This window comes from Mesoplodon densirostris, chromosome 3, assembly GCF_025265405.1.
Source record: "Mesoplodon densirostris isolate mMesDen1 chromosome 3, mMesDen1 primary haplotype, whole genome shotgun sequence".
NCBI lineage: Eukaryota > Metazoa > Chordata > Mammalia > Artiodactyla > Ziphiidae > Mesoplodon > Mesoplodon densirostris.
This window is the reverse complement of record NC_082663.1, coordinates 32,910,445-32,931,865: the sequence shown is the minus strand read 5'-3', so window position 1 is coordinate 32,931,865 and position 21,421 is coordinate 32,910,445. Positions and strand designations below refer to the sequence as shown.

At 42.6% G+C, this 21,421-nt stretch overlaps 1 protein-coding gene across 4 annotated transcripts in view; it reads right to left on the bottom strand.

The window, feature by feature from the left end:
* OSMR (oncostatin M receptor) overlaps nucleotides 1-21,421 on the bottom strand; it is a 67,297-nt gene that overhangs the window by 17,955 nt on the left and 27,921 nt on the right. For 3 of the 4 annotated variants that reach the window (XM_060092823.1, XM_060092825.1, XM_060092824.1), the window contains exons 3-8: nucleotides 15,119-15,291; nucleotides 9,565-9,736; nucleotides 5,279-5,554; nucleotides 3,823-3,952; nucleotides 3,122-3,273; nucleotides 481-623 (exon numbers count right to left, since the gene is read on the bottom strand). In XM_060092823.1, the coding sequence (XP_059948806.1) occupies nucleotides 481-623; nucleotides 3,122-3,273; nucleotides 3,823-3,952; nucleotides 5,279-5,554; nucleotides 9,565-9,736; nucleotides 15,119-15,291 (1,046 nt within the window). Of the gene's footprint in view, nucleotides 1-480; nucleotides 624-3,110; nucleotides 3,274-3,822; nucleotides 3,953-5,278; nucleotides 5,555-9,564; nucleotides 9,737-15,118; nucleotides 15,292-21,421 lie in introns of those variants that run through there. The other variant, XM_060092826.1, reaches the window with a different exon arrangement.

The window sequence follows — 21,421 nt, the reverse complement described above, 5'->3', positions numbered from 1 at the left end:
TTGGTGAGCATACTTCACTGCAAAGCCAAATCACACACACAGTAAGACTTGATTTGGAGTAAGACTAGTTCTTCTTTGAGAAAAAAAAAAATCTCTAAACTCTAAAAGTTTATGATTAATTTCCTGGACCTTTTAAACAGATGACCCATATCATTTGAACACACATAGAAATAAGAGTTTAGGGCTTCCCTGGTGGCGCAGTGGTTGAGAGTCCGCCTGCCGATGCAGGGGACACGGGTTCGTGCCCCGATCCCGGAAGATCCCACATGCCGTGGAGCGGCTGGGCCCGCGAGCCATGGCCGCGGAGCCTGTGTGTCCGGAGCCTGTGCTCCGCAACGGGAGAGGCCACGGCAGTGAGAGGCCCGCGTACAGAAAAAAAAAAAAAAAAAAAAAAAAAAAAAGAGTTTAAAGAGATTTCACTCACCAGTCTCTCTGTTCAGACACAAAGAAATTTTTGAAAATACAAAGTTGAACACTTACTTGTATCGCTTTTCCTTCAGCAAGGAGTTCAAGCTGACACAAAAGTGTGGAATTGTTTCCAATGGAGTGTACCTTCCAGGTCATGGTGGCATTTGTGGCACCAACATTTTTAGGGAATAAGTTATAGGGAGTCACTGGATGAACTGCCAAAAAAAAGAAAAAAGAAAAAATGAAAAGAATTCAAGCACAGATCCAAAAAGACTGGTAAATAGGCAGTTCATTTTTATATTGACTTGTTCAATAAGCATTTTTGTTTATTTCTGAGAAAATGGCAAACAAAACCAGACTTGCAGCCAAGATGGAGTAAGCCAAGTATAGCCTTTTCTCTCACTGATTATATTAGAAACTCTGAACAAATATAAAAAGAAACTGAGGACTCTTAAAATTAAACAAAAGCAGGCAAGAATGTAGAAGGGAGTCAAAATTTGGAGAAGTGACCCATCAAAGAGAATATAACAGAACCCAGAGTCTAACCAAAGTAACATTAACAGTGTCAAGGATACAATCCAAAATTAGTAGACATACATAACAAAACCCAAAAAGAGAAAATGTCACCAATTTTCGAGGAAAAAGACAATCAGCAGATGTCAACTTTGAGATGACCCATGCCTCAATATGACTCCCTTAGAATGCTACAATTAGATAAAGAGTTTAAAACAGATCCATGAGGTAAAAGTAAACGCATCCAGGGACTTCCCTGGTGGCGCAGTGGTTAAGAATCCGCCTGCCAATGCAGGGGACATGGATTCGAGCTGTGATTCAGGAAGATCCCACATGCCGTGGAGCAGCTACATAAGCCTGTACCCCACAACTACTGAGCCTGCGCTCTTGAGCCCACAAGCCACAACTACTGAAGCCCGTGTGCCTACAGCCCGTGCTCCGCAACAAGAGAAGCCACCGCAATGAGAAGCCCGCGCACCGCAACGAAGGGGAACCCCCGCTCGCCGCAACTAGAGAAAAGCCCGCGCACAGCAATGAAAACCCAACGCAGCCAAAAATAAATAAATAAATTTATTAAAAAAACAAAAAGTAACTGCATCTGAAATGAATAGAAGGAAAACACTTCTCGGCAGAGAAATAGAAACTATTTTTTTTAAAAAGAATTAAATGGAAATTTTAGAACCGAAAAATAGTATAACTGAAATTAAAAAAAAACCTTCCACCTTACTCACTTCCACAGTTGCTGTGTGACCTGGCCACTGCCTACCACTCCAATCTCCTTTCCCTCAAGGGAAAGACACGAGGATATTCTTCCCTGCCTGAAACACCCAGAGCATGTTCCCACCTCAAGGCCTTTTCAAATACTGTTCTTTTGCTCCAAACGCTCTAGATGTTTTCTGTCTCCTCATCCTTCAGTGCCCTCATCCCAAATGAAGCAGCACCCCGGGCATTCTCTACCTCTCACCTGAATTTTATCTTCTTTCCAGGACTTAGCGATGCTTGAAATTATGTTATTAACTTGTTTACACATTTACTGTGTGCCTCCATGCCCCACTCTCAACCCTCTCTCCAAACACACACTAGCATGTACACACATTAGGGGCAGTTACTCAACTCTGTTCAGTGCTGGATGCCCAGTGCCTGCTACATTGGTGGCACCCTGTAATTAGGTGACTGCAGTGATCATTAAGTTGAAATCTGAATGAGGTGTAGAATTAAGAAGGCAAAGGAGAAGTACGAGAATTCCAGAAAAAATGAACAACGTGTTTAAAGATGCTGCATTTCATAAAAGAGGCAGGGGTGTGGTCAAAACATAGAAAGAGATATTCAACTTCAGGGTTGTGTAGATCAAAACCATTGCAAAATACCACTTAACATCCATTAACTGACAAAAATGCAAAGGGTGACAAAACCAACTTGGAAAGAATATATTGGTACAACCACTTTGGAAGCGAATTTGGTATTATCTTGTAAGTTGAAGAACGTTCACATTTTCTGAGTCCTCACCAATTCCATTCTTAGGTATATAGGTATATACTCAAGAAAAACAACTACAACTCTAGGTGTGTACTGGATATGTATATCAAAATGCTCTTATTAACACTGTATCCAAGAGCATAAACCTTGAGACAATCTGAAAATCCACCAAAAGAGATGCATGAATAAAACACTGTATATTTATGCAATGAAATACTCTACAGCAGTGAAAATGGACTATAACAACACTCAATAATATGGGTAAATATTAGCAATTTAATATTGTATAAAAGCAATTACTAGCATTATTACATATAGCTTGATGTCTCATATACATTAAAACAAAATAAAAACAGTATTTTGGGGATTTCATAAGAAAATGAGAATACATACACATGCACACACATGATTTAAATCTGTTATCTTAGTGGAAGGAGCAGAGTGGGGGGCTGTGGGATGGGAGATGAAGTAAGTTATTGTCAGATTTCTATTTTGAACTTGAGGTAAGCTCGTTGGTGTTTATTACATTATCAAAATAAACAAATAATGGGGACCACAGATCATGCACGCACCCATGAAGAGAAGTGTGGCACAAACAAGTTATAAACTAAAACCTTCACTTAGGATGTGAATTAGGTGAAAATCTATGGCACATTTACTTGATCACACAGTGTGTCAAACAAAGATATGCTCGTGACCACAGTGGGCTACACTCAAGTCTCACCTCGTTGGGTCAGGTTAAAAAGAATACTGACACTTCTTTTCCTTAAGTAGTTTTCAGCCAGGAGTGTGAAGTTATACATTTCTTGTGAGTCTTGAGCTACTTGCCAATTACACCAGTTTCTGTGTTTACAAAGTGTCTTTTTTCCGGAAAATCTTAAAGAAAAAAAAAAAAAAAACACCACACAACAATTTCAGGGTTTACATTTTTGTCAACGCAGATATGTATCCCTGAATCCACTGAGTATCCCTGAGACACACTCAGTGGCTTTCAAACTATGTTCCACACAACAGCATCCATCCGTCACCAACAAATACCAATGATGAAAATATTGTTTCAAGAAATTTGACCTATGTGGTTAAATGTGTAATGATGAATTGCTGACTTCTCCTCTTGGGTGGTGAAAACTTTCCTTAGTTTACTTTGGATACTCTTAAAAAGGCAGAAATTAGGTAGACCTAGATCACCACATAGAACTATTTTCATATCAAGATTCACCATTAACAGCCTTTCTTATCATTTTTATGCTACGTTGTCCTTTAACAAAACTCAGGTAGAAAGTATTGTATACCTGAGACCACTTAAAGATTTCTTCCTGACCCTGGCAGGTGGCTTGAAAATATTTGTTCAAATTTTCTGTAACACTGTCACAAGTACTTTAAACAAGGAAGAATCCGTCACTAATGTAACCAAAGCTCACTTACGATTCAAATAAAGTATAGCTTTGGGAAGGCTGTTTAGTCAAGCCAGTGTCGCTCCCGGGATCCCAAGTACAGGTCAAAGTCTTGAGGTCCTGGGTTTCACAAGAAAAGTCCTTGGGCTCTTCAAGCACTTCTGTCCATACAAGAAAAAAACAGATGAAAGACCTAGCTGAAGCTCTTTATTGAAAGACAAGTGAAATGGAAAACTCTGTTTGGGGTCTGAGGCCACAGAGTTGCTCTGAACAATGAAAAGATTACTTCAATGGGGGCCAACGCATCAGCAGCTCCAGAAAGGCACCCTGTGGGTACCTCATCTTGGCCCCTACTCCTTCCTTCGCTGGTGCTTTGCTGGGGTATCACTGAGGATGGCAGGCGTGTACTGCATGTGGTCTCTGCACTCTGTCTACCTGATGAAAGTTGTAGCCCTAGTGCCTGCTAGCAGCATTCAACAGTATTGCTACATGCAGACAGAGTGAACAGAACAATGAATGAATGGAGTCAGCGTTGCTTGGTGTTTCACTGTAGATGCCGTGGCTTACAGGGAACCTGGGCTGTGCTTGGGATGCCAGGAAGCCAGAGCTGGGGACCCTGCTAAACTCAGCAGCTGGAGGCTGAGAGTTCCAAGAAATGTACGGGCAGCACCGCCAAGTGTCCGAGGCACCGCAGTTCTTGGGGGCCACGCCAAGAGGCACAGGTGACCAAGCGTCCGGGAGACCAGAAACAGCCTTTGGCAGGGGAAGCAGGGAGGGAGGAGTTGCAGATACCGCCCCACTGTGCAGGGGAAGGGAGGCCACTGGGTGAGCACACTGAGACCTACAGGGAAACTGAAATGCTGCTTTCTCTTCCCTCGCCATCACCCATGGAGGTACCTGACACCTCTGCACCCAGTTAAGAACAGCAGCGGCCTCATCTGCGGAAGTCCTACTGCGTGCGGCCACCGTACCGGGGCGGGGCCCTGGCCATATGCAGTAACCCTCACAACAGCCGTTACTGGGCCCATTCACAAAGGAGGACACTGAGCTGAAGAGGCTGGGAAACTTGGCCAAGGCACTCCCAGCCATGGGAAGAAGAGTCAAACCTGGGTCTTCTGGCCACCACCTCGGCTGTCTCTCTAGGGCCATCCAGCCTGCAGCCCCTCTCCTCCCTCTCCCAGCCTGCAGCCATTCCAGCATGGCTAACGCAAAGCAGGACATCTTCCCAGTGGTCCAGGTCATGACCTGAACTTTCTCCCGAACGCTCTTGCTTCCTAGGAATAAAACTGTCAGTAAACTCAAGAAAACAACAGGAAATCCGACAAGTATTGCTTCAGACTGTCTTTGCCAGAGTCTCTCCTAGAAGACTTGGGAAACAAAAGAAAATTGAGGCCACGAGTGGAAACATTTCCTTGTCTTCTGGGAAAGGAAATTTGATCTATTCCACAGGAAATGGGACAGGGGGGCACAGAGATGTGTATACTCACTTGAGACAAAGAGAACGATGCCTCCCAAAATACCTCCCTGGTCCACCTTACAGAAGACATTTGTCCCTTTTTTCCTAATAAAAGACACGTTCTTCAACTCGAATGCAGACACACTTCGATCAAGCTGTTCTCCATATATCTGTACACCTTCCAAATAACAGGATATGTTATCTTGATGGATCCTAGAAACGTAACAAATGGTGACGTTGGAGCCTTCTTCCACCAGTTTATCTTTAGGGAAAACAAACAATGGATCATGTCCAAGCAAAGTCTGTGCTGCAAGATAAAAGAAGACAGCTCAGTTAGACTTGGGCACAAAAGTCAAACCAGCCCCCTCCTGCCTCACTCTCAACAGATAACGTTAGCTTTTTCTGCCTCCTGGAGAAAACAGGAACCTAAAATTTCTACAGCAAATCTATAAACTTTGGTGTGTGCAAAACAATCCTCTGTACCATCACTCCTACTGTTGCGATAATACCACTGCTCTTGTTCTTACTATGGAGACTGCACCATGACTGTCGCTCTGTGGATGATCGTGTTATTCCTGCTTATAGGTTATTAGGGCAGCAGTAGCTGCTTTGTACTAATCCCAGCCTGTGGATTAACGCCCTGTGTTAAGTGCTTATGTATATTCTCTCTTGTCATCCTTACCACCTTACAGCAATGGGATGGGCAGGACTGAGCCCAAGTTCACTCACCCAGCAAGTGGCAAAGCCACATTCACACCCACCAGGTCTGCCCAGCTCCCAAGCCACATGTCCCTCATAATCTCTAAATTGTCCTGTAGATCACTCCTCTTCCACCTTCTCAGATGCCATTCACCCAAAGAGCTCCTTTCATTTCCATCTTTCTTCTGTGTGGCCCATCAGCACATAAGAATCCTCAGGTCTCTGCCATTTTAGGCAAACTCACCATCCTCCATGCCTCCCTCCAGCCTCCTCTCCACCCGCTCCTCCACAGCCAGCCTCCCCCAGGACCTGCCTGTGCCCATCGCTCAGCTGTCAATCACCCCCTTCTTACCTAGGCCCCTGCAGTCTGGCTGCTGGCCCAACAGGGCTCTAAAATTGCCATCACTAAGGTCACCCAAGTGGAGTGGACTGGGTGTGGGATTTTGGTTTAAGGTCCCCAGGTGATTCTATGTGCAGCCATGGTTGAGAATCAGTGCTTTGGGGATTAGGAATAATCAGCCTTGAAAGAAATCAAAGAAGAACATGAAAAGATGGAAAGATATATCCTGTCTTGGATTGGAAGAATCAATATTGTCAAAGTGACTATACTACCCAAGGTAATCTACAATCCGTATCACATTACCAATGACATTTTTCATAGAACTAGAACAAAAAATTTGTATGGAAACACAAAAGACCCCAAATAGCCAAAGCAATCTTTAGAAAGAAAAATGGAGCTGGAGGAATCAGGCTCCCTGACTTCAGACTGTACTACAAAGCTACAGTCATCAAAACAGTATGGTACTGGCACAAAAAACCAGAAATATAGATCAATGGAAAGGGATAGAAAGCCCAGAGATAAACCCACACCTATGGTCACTTATGCTATGACAAAGGAGGCAAGAATATACAACAGAGAAAAGACAGTCTCTTCAATAAATGGTGCTGGGAAAACTGAAGAGCTACAGGTAAGAAAATGAAATTAGAACATTCTCTAACACCATACACAAAAATAAGCTCAAAATGGATTAAAGACCTAAATGTGAGACCAGATACTATAAAACTCCTAGAGGGAAACATAGGCAAGACACGCTTTGACATAAATCACAGCACTATCTTTTTTGGTTTCACTCCTAGAGTAATGAAAATAAAAACAAAAATAAACAAGTGGTACCTAATTAAAGTTAAAAGTTTTTGCACAGCAAAGGAAACCATAAACAAAATGAAAAAAAGCCCTCATAATGGGAGAAAATATTTGCAAACGAAGCAACCAACAGTGGATTAATTTCTAAAATATACAGACAGTTCATGCAGCTCAATATCAAAAAAACAAACAACCCAATCAAAAAATGGACAGAAGACCTAAACAGACATTTCTCCAAAGAAGACATACAGGTGGCTCAAAAGGCGCATGAAAAGATGCTCAATATCACTAATCATTTTAGAAATGCAAATCAAAATGACAATGAGGTATCACCTCACACTGGTCAGAATGGCCATCATCAAAAAGTCTACAAACAATAAATGCTGGAGAGGGTGTGGAGAAATAGGTACGTTTCTACATTGTTGGTGGGAATGTAAGTTGGTGTAGCCACTATGGAGAACAGTATGGAAGTTCCTTAAAAAACTAAAAATAGAGCTACCATATCATCCTACAATCCCCCTCCTGGGCATATATCCAGAGAAAACCATAATTTGAGATACATGCACTCCAATGTTCACTGCAGCACTATTTACAACAGCCAGGACATGGAAGTAACGTAAAAGTCCCTTGACAGATAAATGGATAAAGAAGATGTGATACATATATACAATGGAATAGTACTCAGCCATAAAAAAGAATGAAATAATGCCATTTGTAGCAACATGGATGGACCTAGAGATTATCATACTGAGTGAAGTAAGCCAGACAGGGAAAGACAAATAACATATGATCGCACATATATGTGGAATCTAAAAGAAAAAAAAAAGACACAAATGAACTTATTTCCAAAACAGAAAGAGACTCACAGATACAGGAAAAAAAAAAACTTATGATTACCAAAGGGGAAAGGAGGGTGGGGTGAAGGGATAAATTAGGAGTTTGGAATTAACATATAAACACCACTATGTATAAAAGGACCTACTGTATAGCACAGGGAACTATACTCAATATTATGTAATAACCTATAAGGGAAAAAATCTGAAAAAAGTATGTATAACTGAATTGCTGTGCCGTACACCTGAAACTTACAGGATATTGTAAATCAACTATTCTTCAATAAAAAAATTTTTTAAGGAATAATCAGTTTTTCTATCAATTCTTGAGTTAGTTTGGAGGTTATAGTTTTGATAAACCTAGTCCATTGTACCAAAGTTGTTGATAATGTTGTTCTTTCTTTCTCTATTGCTACTTTTTTAATCTCTATTTTTTCTGTTAAGTGTGTCTCTCAGCAATAGGATGTGATGGTTAAGAGAATGGCCCCTGGAGCCAGATTGTCCAGGTTAGAATTCTGAGTCTACCACTTCGTGGCCTGATGACCTTGCATGGGATTTTTTTAAAGCTATCTTTGCCTCAGTCTCCTCATCTGTGACGTAGGGATAAGAATTATATGTATTTCATAGGGCTGATGTGAGGACGAAATTAATACATATAGTGCTGAAAGCAGTGACTAGAATGCAGATTTGATTCTATTATTAGTATTAAATTAATCATTGGGCCTCTCATGAGTTAACATGCTATCAGTTTGAATTAATAAATTTGCATAAACACTTAGCTAAGGGATGGTTCTCTTGACAGGAATTTCAGATAATCTGTCAACGTATATAGTTGAGAGCACCAAATGCCAGTGCTTTAAAACTAACCTATAGCTTAGCTGAAGCATAAGAAATTGTGCAAAATGCTAAATTTTGATAACAAAATAATCAAAATTAAGAGATATTTTAATAATTAAACATAATTATCCATGATCTCATTATCCACGATCTCTCTCATAATTATCCATGGTCTCAAATGAAGAACTGCTTCCAGTTTTCCATATTTCCCTCCCTTGTCTCTACATTAGGGGTTGACAAGCTATGGCCCATGGGCCAATTCCAGACACCATCTGTTTTTGTAAATAAAGTTTTATTGGAACACAACCACTCATTCATTTACACTCTGCCTATGACTGCTCCCATGCTAGAATGGCAGAGTTGAATAGTCACGATAGAGAATGTAGGGTTGTAAAACCTAAAGTATTTCCTATCTTGCCCTTTACAGAAAAAGCTTCCCAAATTCTGCTCTAGATGAATACACATTTTGTGTTGTTCTAATAAAAACATATGTACAATTTATGTCCTGCTTTGTTCACTTAGCATTCTATAATGCACACACTTCACACCTATGGAAAATGAATACTAAATTGTCTGAATTTGCATAATTACCTCAATGAATAAATTCAGAGGGAAAATCCTTAGACCTCTGTCTCCTGGTGGCAAGTGTCACACCCATGCTTTTTAGACCAAATAGGAGCCAAAGAAAAATAATGCTGGTGTCTACCCAGAGTTTCTCAACAGGGCTTTCCACTATTTGACTACTGGTCCCCGAGAAATATTAGATAGTAAACCCCTTCACTCTTTTATCCCCTCACGTCTTACCATCTGCTTCCTCCCATGAACTCCAGTTGCTCCAGATCCCTGGCTTGGGAATTCTGGCGTCATCCACCATACTCCTCATTCTTATAAAGTGTGCTGCACATTCCAGAGGGAGCTCAGATTCCCAGCTCCAATGCAGGACTTGGTTCCACTTCACAGAGGTGCTGTAGTTCTCCTAGAAATAAAGAGAAAAACTTGGAAACACATAGCCGTGCAGTCCTGGGAAATGGCTTGGCTGGACTTATCCCAAAGCACACACCTAAGAGTCCACTGTAACTCCAGGATATGGACAAGTGCAGTCTACTCCCAGCCAGCCAGCTCCTGAGCTCTGACGGCCCAGCAAGGAACCAGCCTTGGCCTCCTGCCTTTCAAAAACTTGGCTCCCAACCCCTCTGGGCCTCCAATTCCAGAGGGCTCCAGTGAGAGAGAAAACAGAAGCTACTGGAGTCTTGGGGGAAACGATCAGAGAAAGAAGCTGTGCACACAGTGCTGGTCACAAGAGCGTGCTAAGAAGATTCTTACACCCTAGAGAATTAATTGAGGCACCCTTTTAAAAATAAGCAAGATTGATGAGAATTTTCTAATATTCATCAGATCAAGTCGGCCAAATCTCAGTAGAGCTGGCAGTCCTTCATGGTTCCCAGGAATTCCACTGTCTCCCAGAAGTCAACAGATGGCTCCCAATGATTGCTTTGGTTTTTGTCTCTTGTCTTTTCAGATACGGTGGCCACATGGACCATCCCCTCTCCCTTGAGCTCCAACCTTCAGAATCTTTAGTCCCCAGAGATGTCAACCACATGGCAACGCCTTACACTGTGCTCTTGGGAAGCTTGTCCAAGTTGTACTGTAATTCGTTTTTCCTGCACAGCTTTTAGTCTTAATCTTTCTAAGACAGTGGTATTGTCATTCTTTAACGCAATAAACTTCAACAGCTCCTTCTACACCTGACCCTGTTGTCCAAGGCCATTTACAGTATGACTCCAACTGCCTCTCCTTTGCAGGACTCCTGTCTCCAGACACAGTGGTCCGCCCCACACTTCTGGAAGAGCTGTATGCTTTACTCCTCAGTACTTGCTCACGCAGCACCTGGTTTCGTGTCCCCAACTCTCCCTCTGAATTGGGAATCAGTCCCAACCTTCAAGCCCCTGTTATACCCCATCTTCTTCATGAAGTCTTTCTTGCTCTCTCCTCTGGTTTCCTCCCATCCCCACCCCTGCCCGAGCTCCCCTGCATACTGGGGGTAGCTGGTGGCATTTCATCTGTGGTTATGCCACTGACTCAAGTATGGCACCCAGAAAGCGGGGACTGGGCTTCATTCTTCTTCGTGGACCATAGCCCCAGGCACCCGTGCTTTCAGTGGGCCCCTCCAGGACGCCTGCTTTCTGCACCCACAGCTGGGAGACAGGGACAAAAAAAACTTTGCCCTTCCTGGGGAAAACTGAGTCTGCATCCATTTTTCTTAGGGCCAATGGCAAGTCCTACAGTGAAGAGGAGGGGGGCAGCACACACGTCACACACAACCAGACTCGGAGGCCTTCCTCCACCTGTGCCTTCCCCTCCCCAGGCCGCCAACCTTAAGCAGTGGCCTTGGCCGAACCAAACACAGCCCCGGAAGGAGAAGCACTTCGTCCACCTGAAAGGCATCTAGTCATGCGCGTCCTTTCTCACGCTAAGCAGAACTCCCATTTGTAAAACATTTCTATTATTTCAGCTTATTGTATTCCTTTATCCCTAGATTACAAAACATACTTTTTTAACTGCAAGTTCTGTGGTCCTGATCCATGCAACTTTTACTATTTAATATGAGCGATCGCAGGTACCTTTTCTTAATTATTATTTAAGAACCAATACCAAAATAAATAAATAAATAAAAGGAACTCTGTCAGTCCTGGTGACCTCGCTGTAATGTCAACAAGCCGCCGGCTGGATTTTGCCTCCCCCATCTCTTGGGAATCAGCCACTTCTCTTGTCACCACGGTCATCCCCCACTCCAGGCCCCTCTCCTCTGGACCGACCCCACTGCTTGCTTCCAACTGGTCACACTTCACCTCCTCCAGTTCTCCCAACTTCTCTCCACTGTGTAGCCGGAGTGAGCTTTCTTTAAGGCTTCCAATCAGAGCTCATCACTCTGCTTCTCACTGCTCCCTGGATAGAAAACAGCAGCTGGGCACGACCCTCGGTGTGTGTGTGTGGTCTAGCCCTGTCCTGCCCACCCCACATGCCCCGCGCTTTCAGGCCTGAGAGCTCCCAGCCCCTTCCACTCAGGGCCTCTGCTCACCCCAGCTGGATCTTGCTGGGACATTCCTCTTCACGCTCCATGCTAAATTAGCTTCTAATCTTCTTTCCTACTTTGGCTCCAACTGCCCTGACTCCAAGGTGCTGCAGAAGGTCAGGCCTAATCTCACCCCACAGCCCCGTGTCAGCGACCTGCACTCCTCACGCCTAGGATGCTCTGAACTGTGTGATCCTCTCCTTCTTTTTGCTCAGTGCTCACAGCCCCAGGCCTGGAATAATGCCTGGACCTGAGCCCACAGTCTAAAACTATGTGCTAAAGGATTTCACCAGTTCATTAATATGCAGTGAGCTCTGTTTTTCCCAGACACCCTTTGTGTGGATTCTGTCTAACCACAAGTTGTGCTTTGTGGTCTTTATAGGCCTGTTGTGGAGGAGATAAAACTTGCGCTGAATGCATCAATTCAGCAACTTTTAAAAATGTGATGACTGTGTCTGGGCTGTTTTCATTCATCGAAGTGGCAAGTTTAATTTGGCCCTGGCAGACATTAGTATGTTATAAAAAACTGGCATTACACAGAAGTCCAACTGAGGTCACTGACTGGTTCCTGAGAAGTGAGCTCATCCCTCGCTGACTCACGCTCCAGGCCCCCATCCAAGCTTGAGCTGTTACTCTACTCTGCCTTCTCCTGCCATTGATGGAACCATAAATTTAGCAAGTGGCTGGAAAGGCTGCGGGCAGAACCCTAGCCAGGGTGAGAGCGTGTAGTGCAGCTTGAGTGGCCAGTGCCGGCCAGGAGGCAGCTCAGAGTCCCTGGTCCAGCTGTGACAGCCTCGGTCAAGATGCTTTTCCTTTGGCTTGTTTGGGAACAAAACAAGTCTGAGGCGTGAGTGAGGGTGCATTACAGGAACCTGCCCTCTGAAAGGGAGATTACGGTCCAGACGGAAGCGGCCTCTCAGCTGCTTTGTCTGACCCTTAACTGGAGGGGGACCTTATGCCTGTCCTTGACTTCAGGCCTGAGAGGTTCAGACAAGGGCTTCTCTTGGCGTCATCTGTTCTGGGACACGTGGAGACTGATGACCTGGGAAGACTGCATGTGGCTGTCACCCCTGTGGGGGGCCCAGGGCTCCAGCCAGAAACAGAGCTGCCTTGAGAGGGGCAGTTCCCTCCTCTGGTGTGGCAGGTCCTACACCACCCAACCCCAGCAGGAAAAGGGAGAGTTCTGTGTGGACATGGTCAGGGTGAGGCCGTCTCAGTGTTTCTTAAATTGTCCTCTGAGTGTTGCTGTGTGTGTCCTGGACTTTCTCAACTGTGCTGTAAACAATTCAAGGTCAAAGGTGTTTTTTCTTTTCCTGTTCCTGACATCTGGCATAGGCAGGTATGATCATCTTTTGTCAAATGAATAAATGACAGAAAAAAGAAGAAGAAAAAAAAAAAAAAAGCAGCACCACAAACCTCTCTGTGACTTAGTTTTCTCCTCTGTTGGGATCAGGCTGGCCTGGGTGTTATGGGGACCGTATAACCGACAAGGCAAAACTCTACCCTCAAACATCTCCAGCCTTGGTAGGTTACACAAGGAGGTTTCACCAGCGGCTTTACCTTGAAAAGAGAACTACCTGAATCAAAGGTGAAAACAGATATGAACAACTGTCTGTTCACATGTTGCTCTTGTTATTTTCTCTACTATGAAAGCAGAAAGAACTGTCTTTTAGAAAAATAAAGAATGGGATCAACTTGGTCTATGGTTAATGTTACTTTCGCTAATGGTGTTAAGTGCTAGTTTTCCACGAACTCCTCCAGCTCTTCTCTCAAATTTCTTTTCCTTAGATAATTCTTAGCCTCAATATGACCTCTGCTCGATGTTGTACTGGGTCCAAATCAACAACCAGTGTACCCATCAACAATACAAAAAATATGAAAATACAAAAATTATTAGCATGAGGGGGATGGTGGGAAGATGGGCTGGCGGTGGGGAGGGAACAGCTATACATAAGCATTGCTGTTGTTTAAAGTCAGAACACCAGGGAACACAATGCAGGTGCTTCTTGGATCTGTGTCTTCTGGCCTGCAGAACTAACAAAACCCAAATAAACTACTTTTGGCCTCAAAAAAAGAAAAAAACAAAAACCAACACCGAACAACTCTCATGGTGGGAAGCTGCCCTTTGAGGGGTGGAATTCTAGACCTGGTATCAATCCTAAATCAACAGTCAGAATGATATTTAATGTAGGCCACTCACTCAGATCTCAAAGGCAGTGATGGATAAGGAAAGTAACTGGAGCCTTTAAAGCTAGTAGCCTTTATGCTTCACTAAAGGAACTAACCACCTGGCTCCCTGTACTCACGCCTCCAGCGCCTGAGAGAAGAGTGGCCGTCCACTAGCAAACGGAGGTCCCCAGGAATGACACAGCCCTGTGTTGTCCTTCCCTCCATGCATATTCTCTGTTCCCTTCAGCGGGAAAATATTTCACTCTCCTTCAACATCCCATGCCAATAAAGGATCATGATGTGGGCATAGATCATAAAGGTTCCCTGCACCATAAATGGTAATTGAAAGAAACTACCAAAGTTTGTAAAGCAATTATACTCCAAGAAAGATGTTAGGAAAAAAAAACAAACTACCAAAGTGCCCCAATGCACTAGATGGGGAAACATCAGGCAAAACAGACACAACCATGATTTAAACCAGACAAGTGAAAAATCGATCCCAAATAATTCAAAGGCAAAAAGTGTGTGAAATTCAAGACTTTCTTAATGTAATTTGTTGTAGAAAAAGCCACATATGAGGCAACAAAGGATACTGTAAGTTACTCTCCAACATGGCCCATGGAGAACCTCTTTGCTGATTAGGACAGAAAATGCTAGAATTGTTTATTCCTTGCATCTCAGCATAGCATTAGTAAAGAAACTGCCTGCGAGCCACAGTGGCATGAAAAATGTTGCCAAACTCTTACATCTGATTTAGGAAGATCTCTGGTGGACAGGGAAGGAAGAAGGAAGAGGAATAAGGTGGTTGACCTTCATGGATTTTTGGAATCATGGAATTCACATGGACAGACCCCAACAGCTTCCACAGGGAACAGAGCAGAACTGAGAAAATGATCTGATTCAGAGCATAGCCCATCCAACCTACCAAACCAAAATTGTCATGTTACTTTGTCCTGGACCCTCTTAACTAAAAACACAGAAATGCAATTATTTAGGACAACTATTCTGAGTTGCCCAAATATTTCCATATTGGGATTTGGGGGGATGTTATAAAAGACAAAACACAGTGTCAAAAAAGGATTTTTTAAATATTGAGCCAAAAAGAAAAATACTTACCACCCAGATGACATTGGATGTTTTAAATCTACTGATCTGTATCTGAAAAACCATTTTCAATTCCTGATGATAAGCGAGGCTGTGGACAGTCCATTGTAAATGCAAACACTGACATGTAGAATTGACAGAAACTTTCAGCGATTCAGGAGTTAATGGTAAAGGTTCAGACCAGACTGAAAGGCCAAAATAAGATATGAAATAACATTTAATAGGAGTATGATTGAATAGTCACAGATAATTAAACTGTTCAATATCATCATTGTTTAGCTGTGGAAATTATTGCTCACATATACATTCTAGAATTAGACACTTTGAAAACCTGGAGGGAATTCAGAAATCACTCAGCAGATAAAGAAATTAAGCCCTAGATGAATGAAATGACTTGCTCAATGATACACAGCAAATTAATAAATTGATAAACAGTTTCACAAGACAAAAGGATACTCTATAGAACAATCTAAATGGTTCAGAAATTTGTAATAAGGCTGAATAAAGAAAGAGGACTTTTTGCTATAAATTTCATAGTTCTGGACATCTAAAATGAAAGTTTTCTTTTTGGAAGTCAATATTTCATAGTTTATTAAGTAGCTATAAAGTGACAGCAAGTTCCATCTCTAGACATTATTGCTTAAATCTCAATGCACTGAACTTAAAACACCTCTGGCAAGAATTCACTGGACTCTTCGGATGAGAATAGGCACTTAGTGTGAAATAAAATAATTGTTACAAGGTCTCTAGCTCAAGGAAGGAACCTACCTGGAGGGATACAACAGATTCGTAAGAAGTAATGAGTCATTGCAAGTTTAGAATATTTAGTGGTGTGATAGAGTCTGTCAAAGAGTAGAGATTCAAACATGAAACAGATTTGCTGAGTTCAGTGAGCTAGGAAACAGCCCAGAGACAGGATGGGGCCTGGTGGAGTGAGTGAGATCACTGCTAATTCTTGGAGAAGAACAAAGCACCACTTTTTACATAAGCAGAGGAAATGCCGTACAGATTCAAAAGGAATTGTGTATTGCCGAATCAACTGGTTTCACTCCCTTCTGAGGGAGTCTAAAGTAAACTGTGAATGGTGCAAAGGTACTGAAAAGATTAAGACTGTATAGATAAAAACAACTGGTAATTGATGGTCCATGGTGGAGCAGATATCATCTTTTCAGCATTCATTTTTCTAGTTCTTTGGGGGTTTCCCCTAGTGATCTGAGACCCTCTGGCGCTTAGTTTAAAAGGCAAGAGAGTATGTTCTTTTGAGAATAAAAATGGAAAGAATCTCTAATACTGGAAAAAATGTTCCAAAACTGCCATTCTACATGTGCTGTTTTTCTCACAGAGAGGTAAAAATAACAGCGACAACAAGATTGAACACGTACTATTTACCAGGCACAGTGCTAGGTGCTTTACATACGTTGTCTCGTGTAATGCCCACTATAAAACTCAGACAGTGATTTTTTATAGATGGGGAAACTAAAGTTCAGTAAGCTTAAATGATTCACACAAAGCTATATGGGATTTAAGTATAGATCTCTCTAATACCAAAACCTTGCTCCCCTTTATTGCACTGCCCCCCAACTGTTAAGGCAGGAGCATCTTGCCCAATCAAAGGTCACATGGAATGGAATGTCTGAGAAGTGTGCTTCATGGCTCCCACCATGTCCTGCTAAACTCAGGATACAGATGATAAGGACGGGGCTCTGGACCCAGCCAGATAAGCTGAGAAGCATTCATGGTAGATATAAGCATGAAGTTTTTCATGTGAATGGTCCACATGGTAGACAGGTTCATGATCCAAGCAAAGCATTAGCTTCAGAATTTATTTTTAAAAATCTCAGAAAATTCATTCTATGAAAGTTAGGTTAACAAGAATGTCCATAAAATCCAAGTTATTAGCCATCAATGACTATCTTCCCCAAAAGATACCCATCCTTTGTAATATTTTGTAAGGCGGTGCTGGGGATGGCTGGGGTACCAATTAAAATCTCAGTATGGACTCCCATGACCTTGGATTTGGCAGTGGGTCCTTAGATATGACGTGAAAGCATGAGCCAAAAAAGAAAAAATAGATAAATTGAACTCCATCAAACTTAAAAACTTTTGTGCATCAAAGGACATTGTCAAGAAGGTGAAAAAAAACTAAGAATGGGAGAAAATATTTGCAAATCACTTATCTAGCATCCAGAATATATAAAGAACCCTTACAACTCAACAACTAAAAGACAAACAACTCAATTTAAAAAATGGGCAAATGACTTGAATGGGCATTTCTCCAAAGAAGATGTACAAATGATGAAAAAGCACATGAAAAGATGCTCAACATCATTAGTCATTAAGGAAATGCAAATCAAAACCATAATGAGATACTATCTTACACTCACAGGATGGCTATAATTTTTAAAATGGAAATAAGCATTGGTGAGGATGTGGAGAAATTAGAACCTTTGTACATTGCTGGTGGGTATGTAAAATGGCTTTAGCACTGTAGAAAACATTTTGGAAGTTCTTCAAAGAGTTAAAATCACCATATGACCCAACAATTCCATTCCTAGGTATATATCCCAAAGAATTGAAAGTAGAGACTCAAATACTCGTACACAAATGTTGTAGCAGCACTATTCACAATAGCCAAAAGGTGGCAACAACCCAAATGTCCATCAGCAGATGACTGGATGAACAAAGTGTGGTATATACATTCAATGGAATAAGGAATGATACATGCTACAAATTAGGCAAACCTTGAAAACATTACACTAAGTGAAAGAAGCCAGATATAAAAGATTTCATATACATAGTATGATTCAATGCATATGATATATCCAGAATAGATAAATCCATAGAGAGATAAAGCATACTGATGGTTGCCAGGGGCTGAGGGAGGAAGGAATAGGGGATAATTGCTTAATAATTACAGGGTTTCCGTGGGGGATAATAAAAACGTTTTGGAACTATATAGAGGTGGTAATTGCAAAACATATTAAATATACTAAATGTCAAAGATTTGTCCACTTTAACCATAAACTGATTAATATTGTAATGTGAATTTCACCTCAATAAAAATTATTTTTGGGCTTCCCTGGTGGCGCAGTGGTTGAGAGTCCGCCTGCCGATGCAGGGGACACAGGTTCATGCCCCGGTCCGGGAAGATCCCACATGCCACGGAGCGGCTGGGCCCGTGAGCCATGGCCGCTGAGCCTGTGCATCCGGAGCCTGTGCTTCGCAAGGGGAGAGGCCACAACAGTGAGAGGCCCACGTAACAAAAAAAAAAAAAAAAAAAAAAAAATTATTTTTAAAATATACATGATTGGGCTTCCCTGGTGGCGCAGTGGTTGAGAGTCCGCCTGCCGATGCAGGGGACACAGGTTTGTGCCCCGGTCCGGGAGGATCCCACATGCCGTGGAGTGGCTGGGCCTGTGAGCCATGGCCACTGAGCCTGTGCGTCCGGAGCCTGTGCTCTGCAACGGGAGAGGCCACAGCAGTGAGAGGCCCATGTACCGCAAAAAACCAAACATATATATATATATATATATATATATATACATGATCATGATAAAAATGTTCAAATAATACAGAAATTGAATCCCCAGCATCCTACCAACTCCACTCTCCATTGCCAAGTTCAAATCATGTATGTTTTTCTTGACTTTTTTCCATACACTTAAAAAAATCATATTGAACTATGCACTCCATTTTATATTTTTTAAAGTACTTATATTATTTTTAAAAAGCTATAAAGAGAAGTAAAACTAAAATGTTAACAGTCATTTCTGGATGGTGAGGTTGAGTGATTTTAACTTTCTTTTTTATGCTTTTCTGTACTTTGCGAATGTTCATTAGAAAACACGTATGACTTTCAGAACAATATAATATGCTAGTTTTTTTCAACATCTTCATTGGAGTATAATTGCTTTACAATGGTGTGTTAGTTTCTGCTGTGTAACAAAGTGAATCAGCTATATGTATACATATATCCCCATATCCCCTCCCTCTTGTGTCTCCCTCCCACCCTCCCTATCCCACCCCTCTAGGTGGTCACAAAGCACCGTGCTGATCTCCCTGTGCTATGCGCTGCTTCCCACTAGCTATCGATTTTATGTTTGGTAGTGTATATATGTACATGCCACTCTCTCACTTCATACCAGCTTACTCTTCCACCTCCCTGTGTCCTCAAGTCCATTCTCTACCTTTGCGTCTTTATTCCTATCCTGCCCCTAGGTTCTTCAGAACCTTTTCTTTTTAGATTCCATATATATGTGTTAGCATATGGTATTTGTTTTTCTCTTTCTGACTTACTTCACTCTGTATGACAGACTCTATGTCCATCCACCTCATTACAAATAACTCAATTTCGTTTATTTTTATGGCTGAGTAATATTCCATTGTATATATGTGCCACATCTTCGTTATCCATTCATCTGTTGATGGACGCTTAGGTTGTTTCCATCTCCTGGCTATTGTAAATAGAGCTGCAATAAGCACTGTGGTACATGACTCTTTTTTTTTTTTTTTTTTTTTTTTTGGCGGTACGCAGGCCTCTCCCTGCTGTGGCCTCTCCCATTGCGAAGCACAGACTCCGGACGCACAGGCTCAGCGGCCATGGCTCACGGGCCCAGCCGCTCTGTGGCATGTGGGATCTTCCTGGACCAAGGCAAGAACCCGTGTCCCCTGCATCGGCAAGCAGACTCTCAACCACTGCACCACCAGGGAAACCCAACATGACTCTTTGAATTATGGTTTTCTCAGGGTATATGCCCAGTAGTGGGATTGCTGGGTCATACTGTAGTTCTATTTTTAGATTTTTAAGGAACCTCCATACTGTTCTCCATAGTGGCTCTATCAATTTACATTCCCACCAACAGGGCAAGAGGGTTCCCTTTTCTCCACACCCTCTCCAGCATTTATTATTTGTAGACTTTTTGATGATGGCCATTCTGACCTATGTGAGTGATATCTCATTGTATTTTTGATTTGCATTTCTCTAATGATTAGTGATGTTGAGCATCCTTTCATGTGTTTGATGGCAATCTGTATAACTTCTTTGGAGAAATGTTTATTTAGATCTTCTGCCCATTTTTGGATTGGGTTGTTTGTTTTTTTGATATTGAGCTTAATATGCTAGATTTTAAAAGAAATATTAACATATCTGGTTCACTTCACTACGATGACACTGCAGAATGCATAATTTAGTCTTCTAAATTTACACCAAAAGGCTGAGCCGCAGTTATCTTCCAGTTTTATTCCCCACTGAAAGTTAATAAATTGGCATTCTTTTTTTTTTTTTTTTTTTGTGGTATGTGAGCCTCTCACTATTGTGGCATCTCACGTTGCAGAGCACAGGCTCCAGACGCGGGGGCTCAACGGCCATGGCTCATGGGCCCAGCCGCTCCGCGGCATGTGGGATCTTCCCAGACCGGGGCACGAATCAGTGTCCCCTGCATCGGCAGGCGGACTCTCAACCACTGCGCCACCTGGGAAGCCCAATAAATTGGCATTCTGATTCTTAACGAGTTTGGGCAGAGTGAATCATTTATCAGGCCCTATTCACTCAAAGGTAAATGAAGTAAGTTGGAATTCCTGAATGCTCAAAGCCCAAACATGGTGGTCACCTTCTATTGTTATTTGGCTAGAGGTTTTATCTCCTTTGTGAATAAAATGTCTCAATTCTCTAGTTAGAGGCAACAGCTGTTATTCATTCTCTCCCTAAACCTGTGTCTTCCAAGCCTAATACAATGAACTAGAGGGAGATGGGGAGAGATGAAAGGGCAGATCCCTTATGGAACGGGGGAAGTTTTTTTAGTAGCCATGGAGCCATCAGCACCAGGGAAGCAGGGTGCATGCAAAGTCACCCCACCTTTCCTAGCCCTCATTTCATCTTCCCTGTATGGTCGTTCGTTGCTGTCAGTCTCACTCTAGATTCAAATCTCCTGGAGGACAGAGGCGGAGGCTTATGCACCTTTGAACGTACTCTTGTCCCCAGAACTTGGCATGACGTCTTACCCGCAGCAGATGCGGATCTCAAATGACAGAGATCCAGCATCACCATGATATCAAGTGCCTGCCTGACCAGCAGCCCCTCACTAATAATTCGTCCTTCCTGGCACTCTCTTCTCCCCAGGGCTGCTTTTCCCACCCAGCGTGTGAGCCCTGATCTCAGCGTGCTGTCATAGCCTGTTCTGTGTTTGTCTCTCCACAGACTATGAGCCAAACACGGGTGGGACTGAGTCTTACTCAGCTTGCTGGAACCATAACGTACTTCCCACGGTACAGACACTCTGTGGCTGCTGGCTGAATGAGTGAGTCACCTACAAGTAT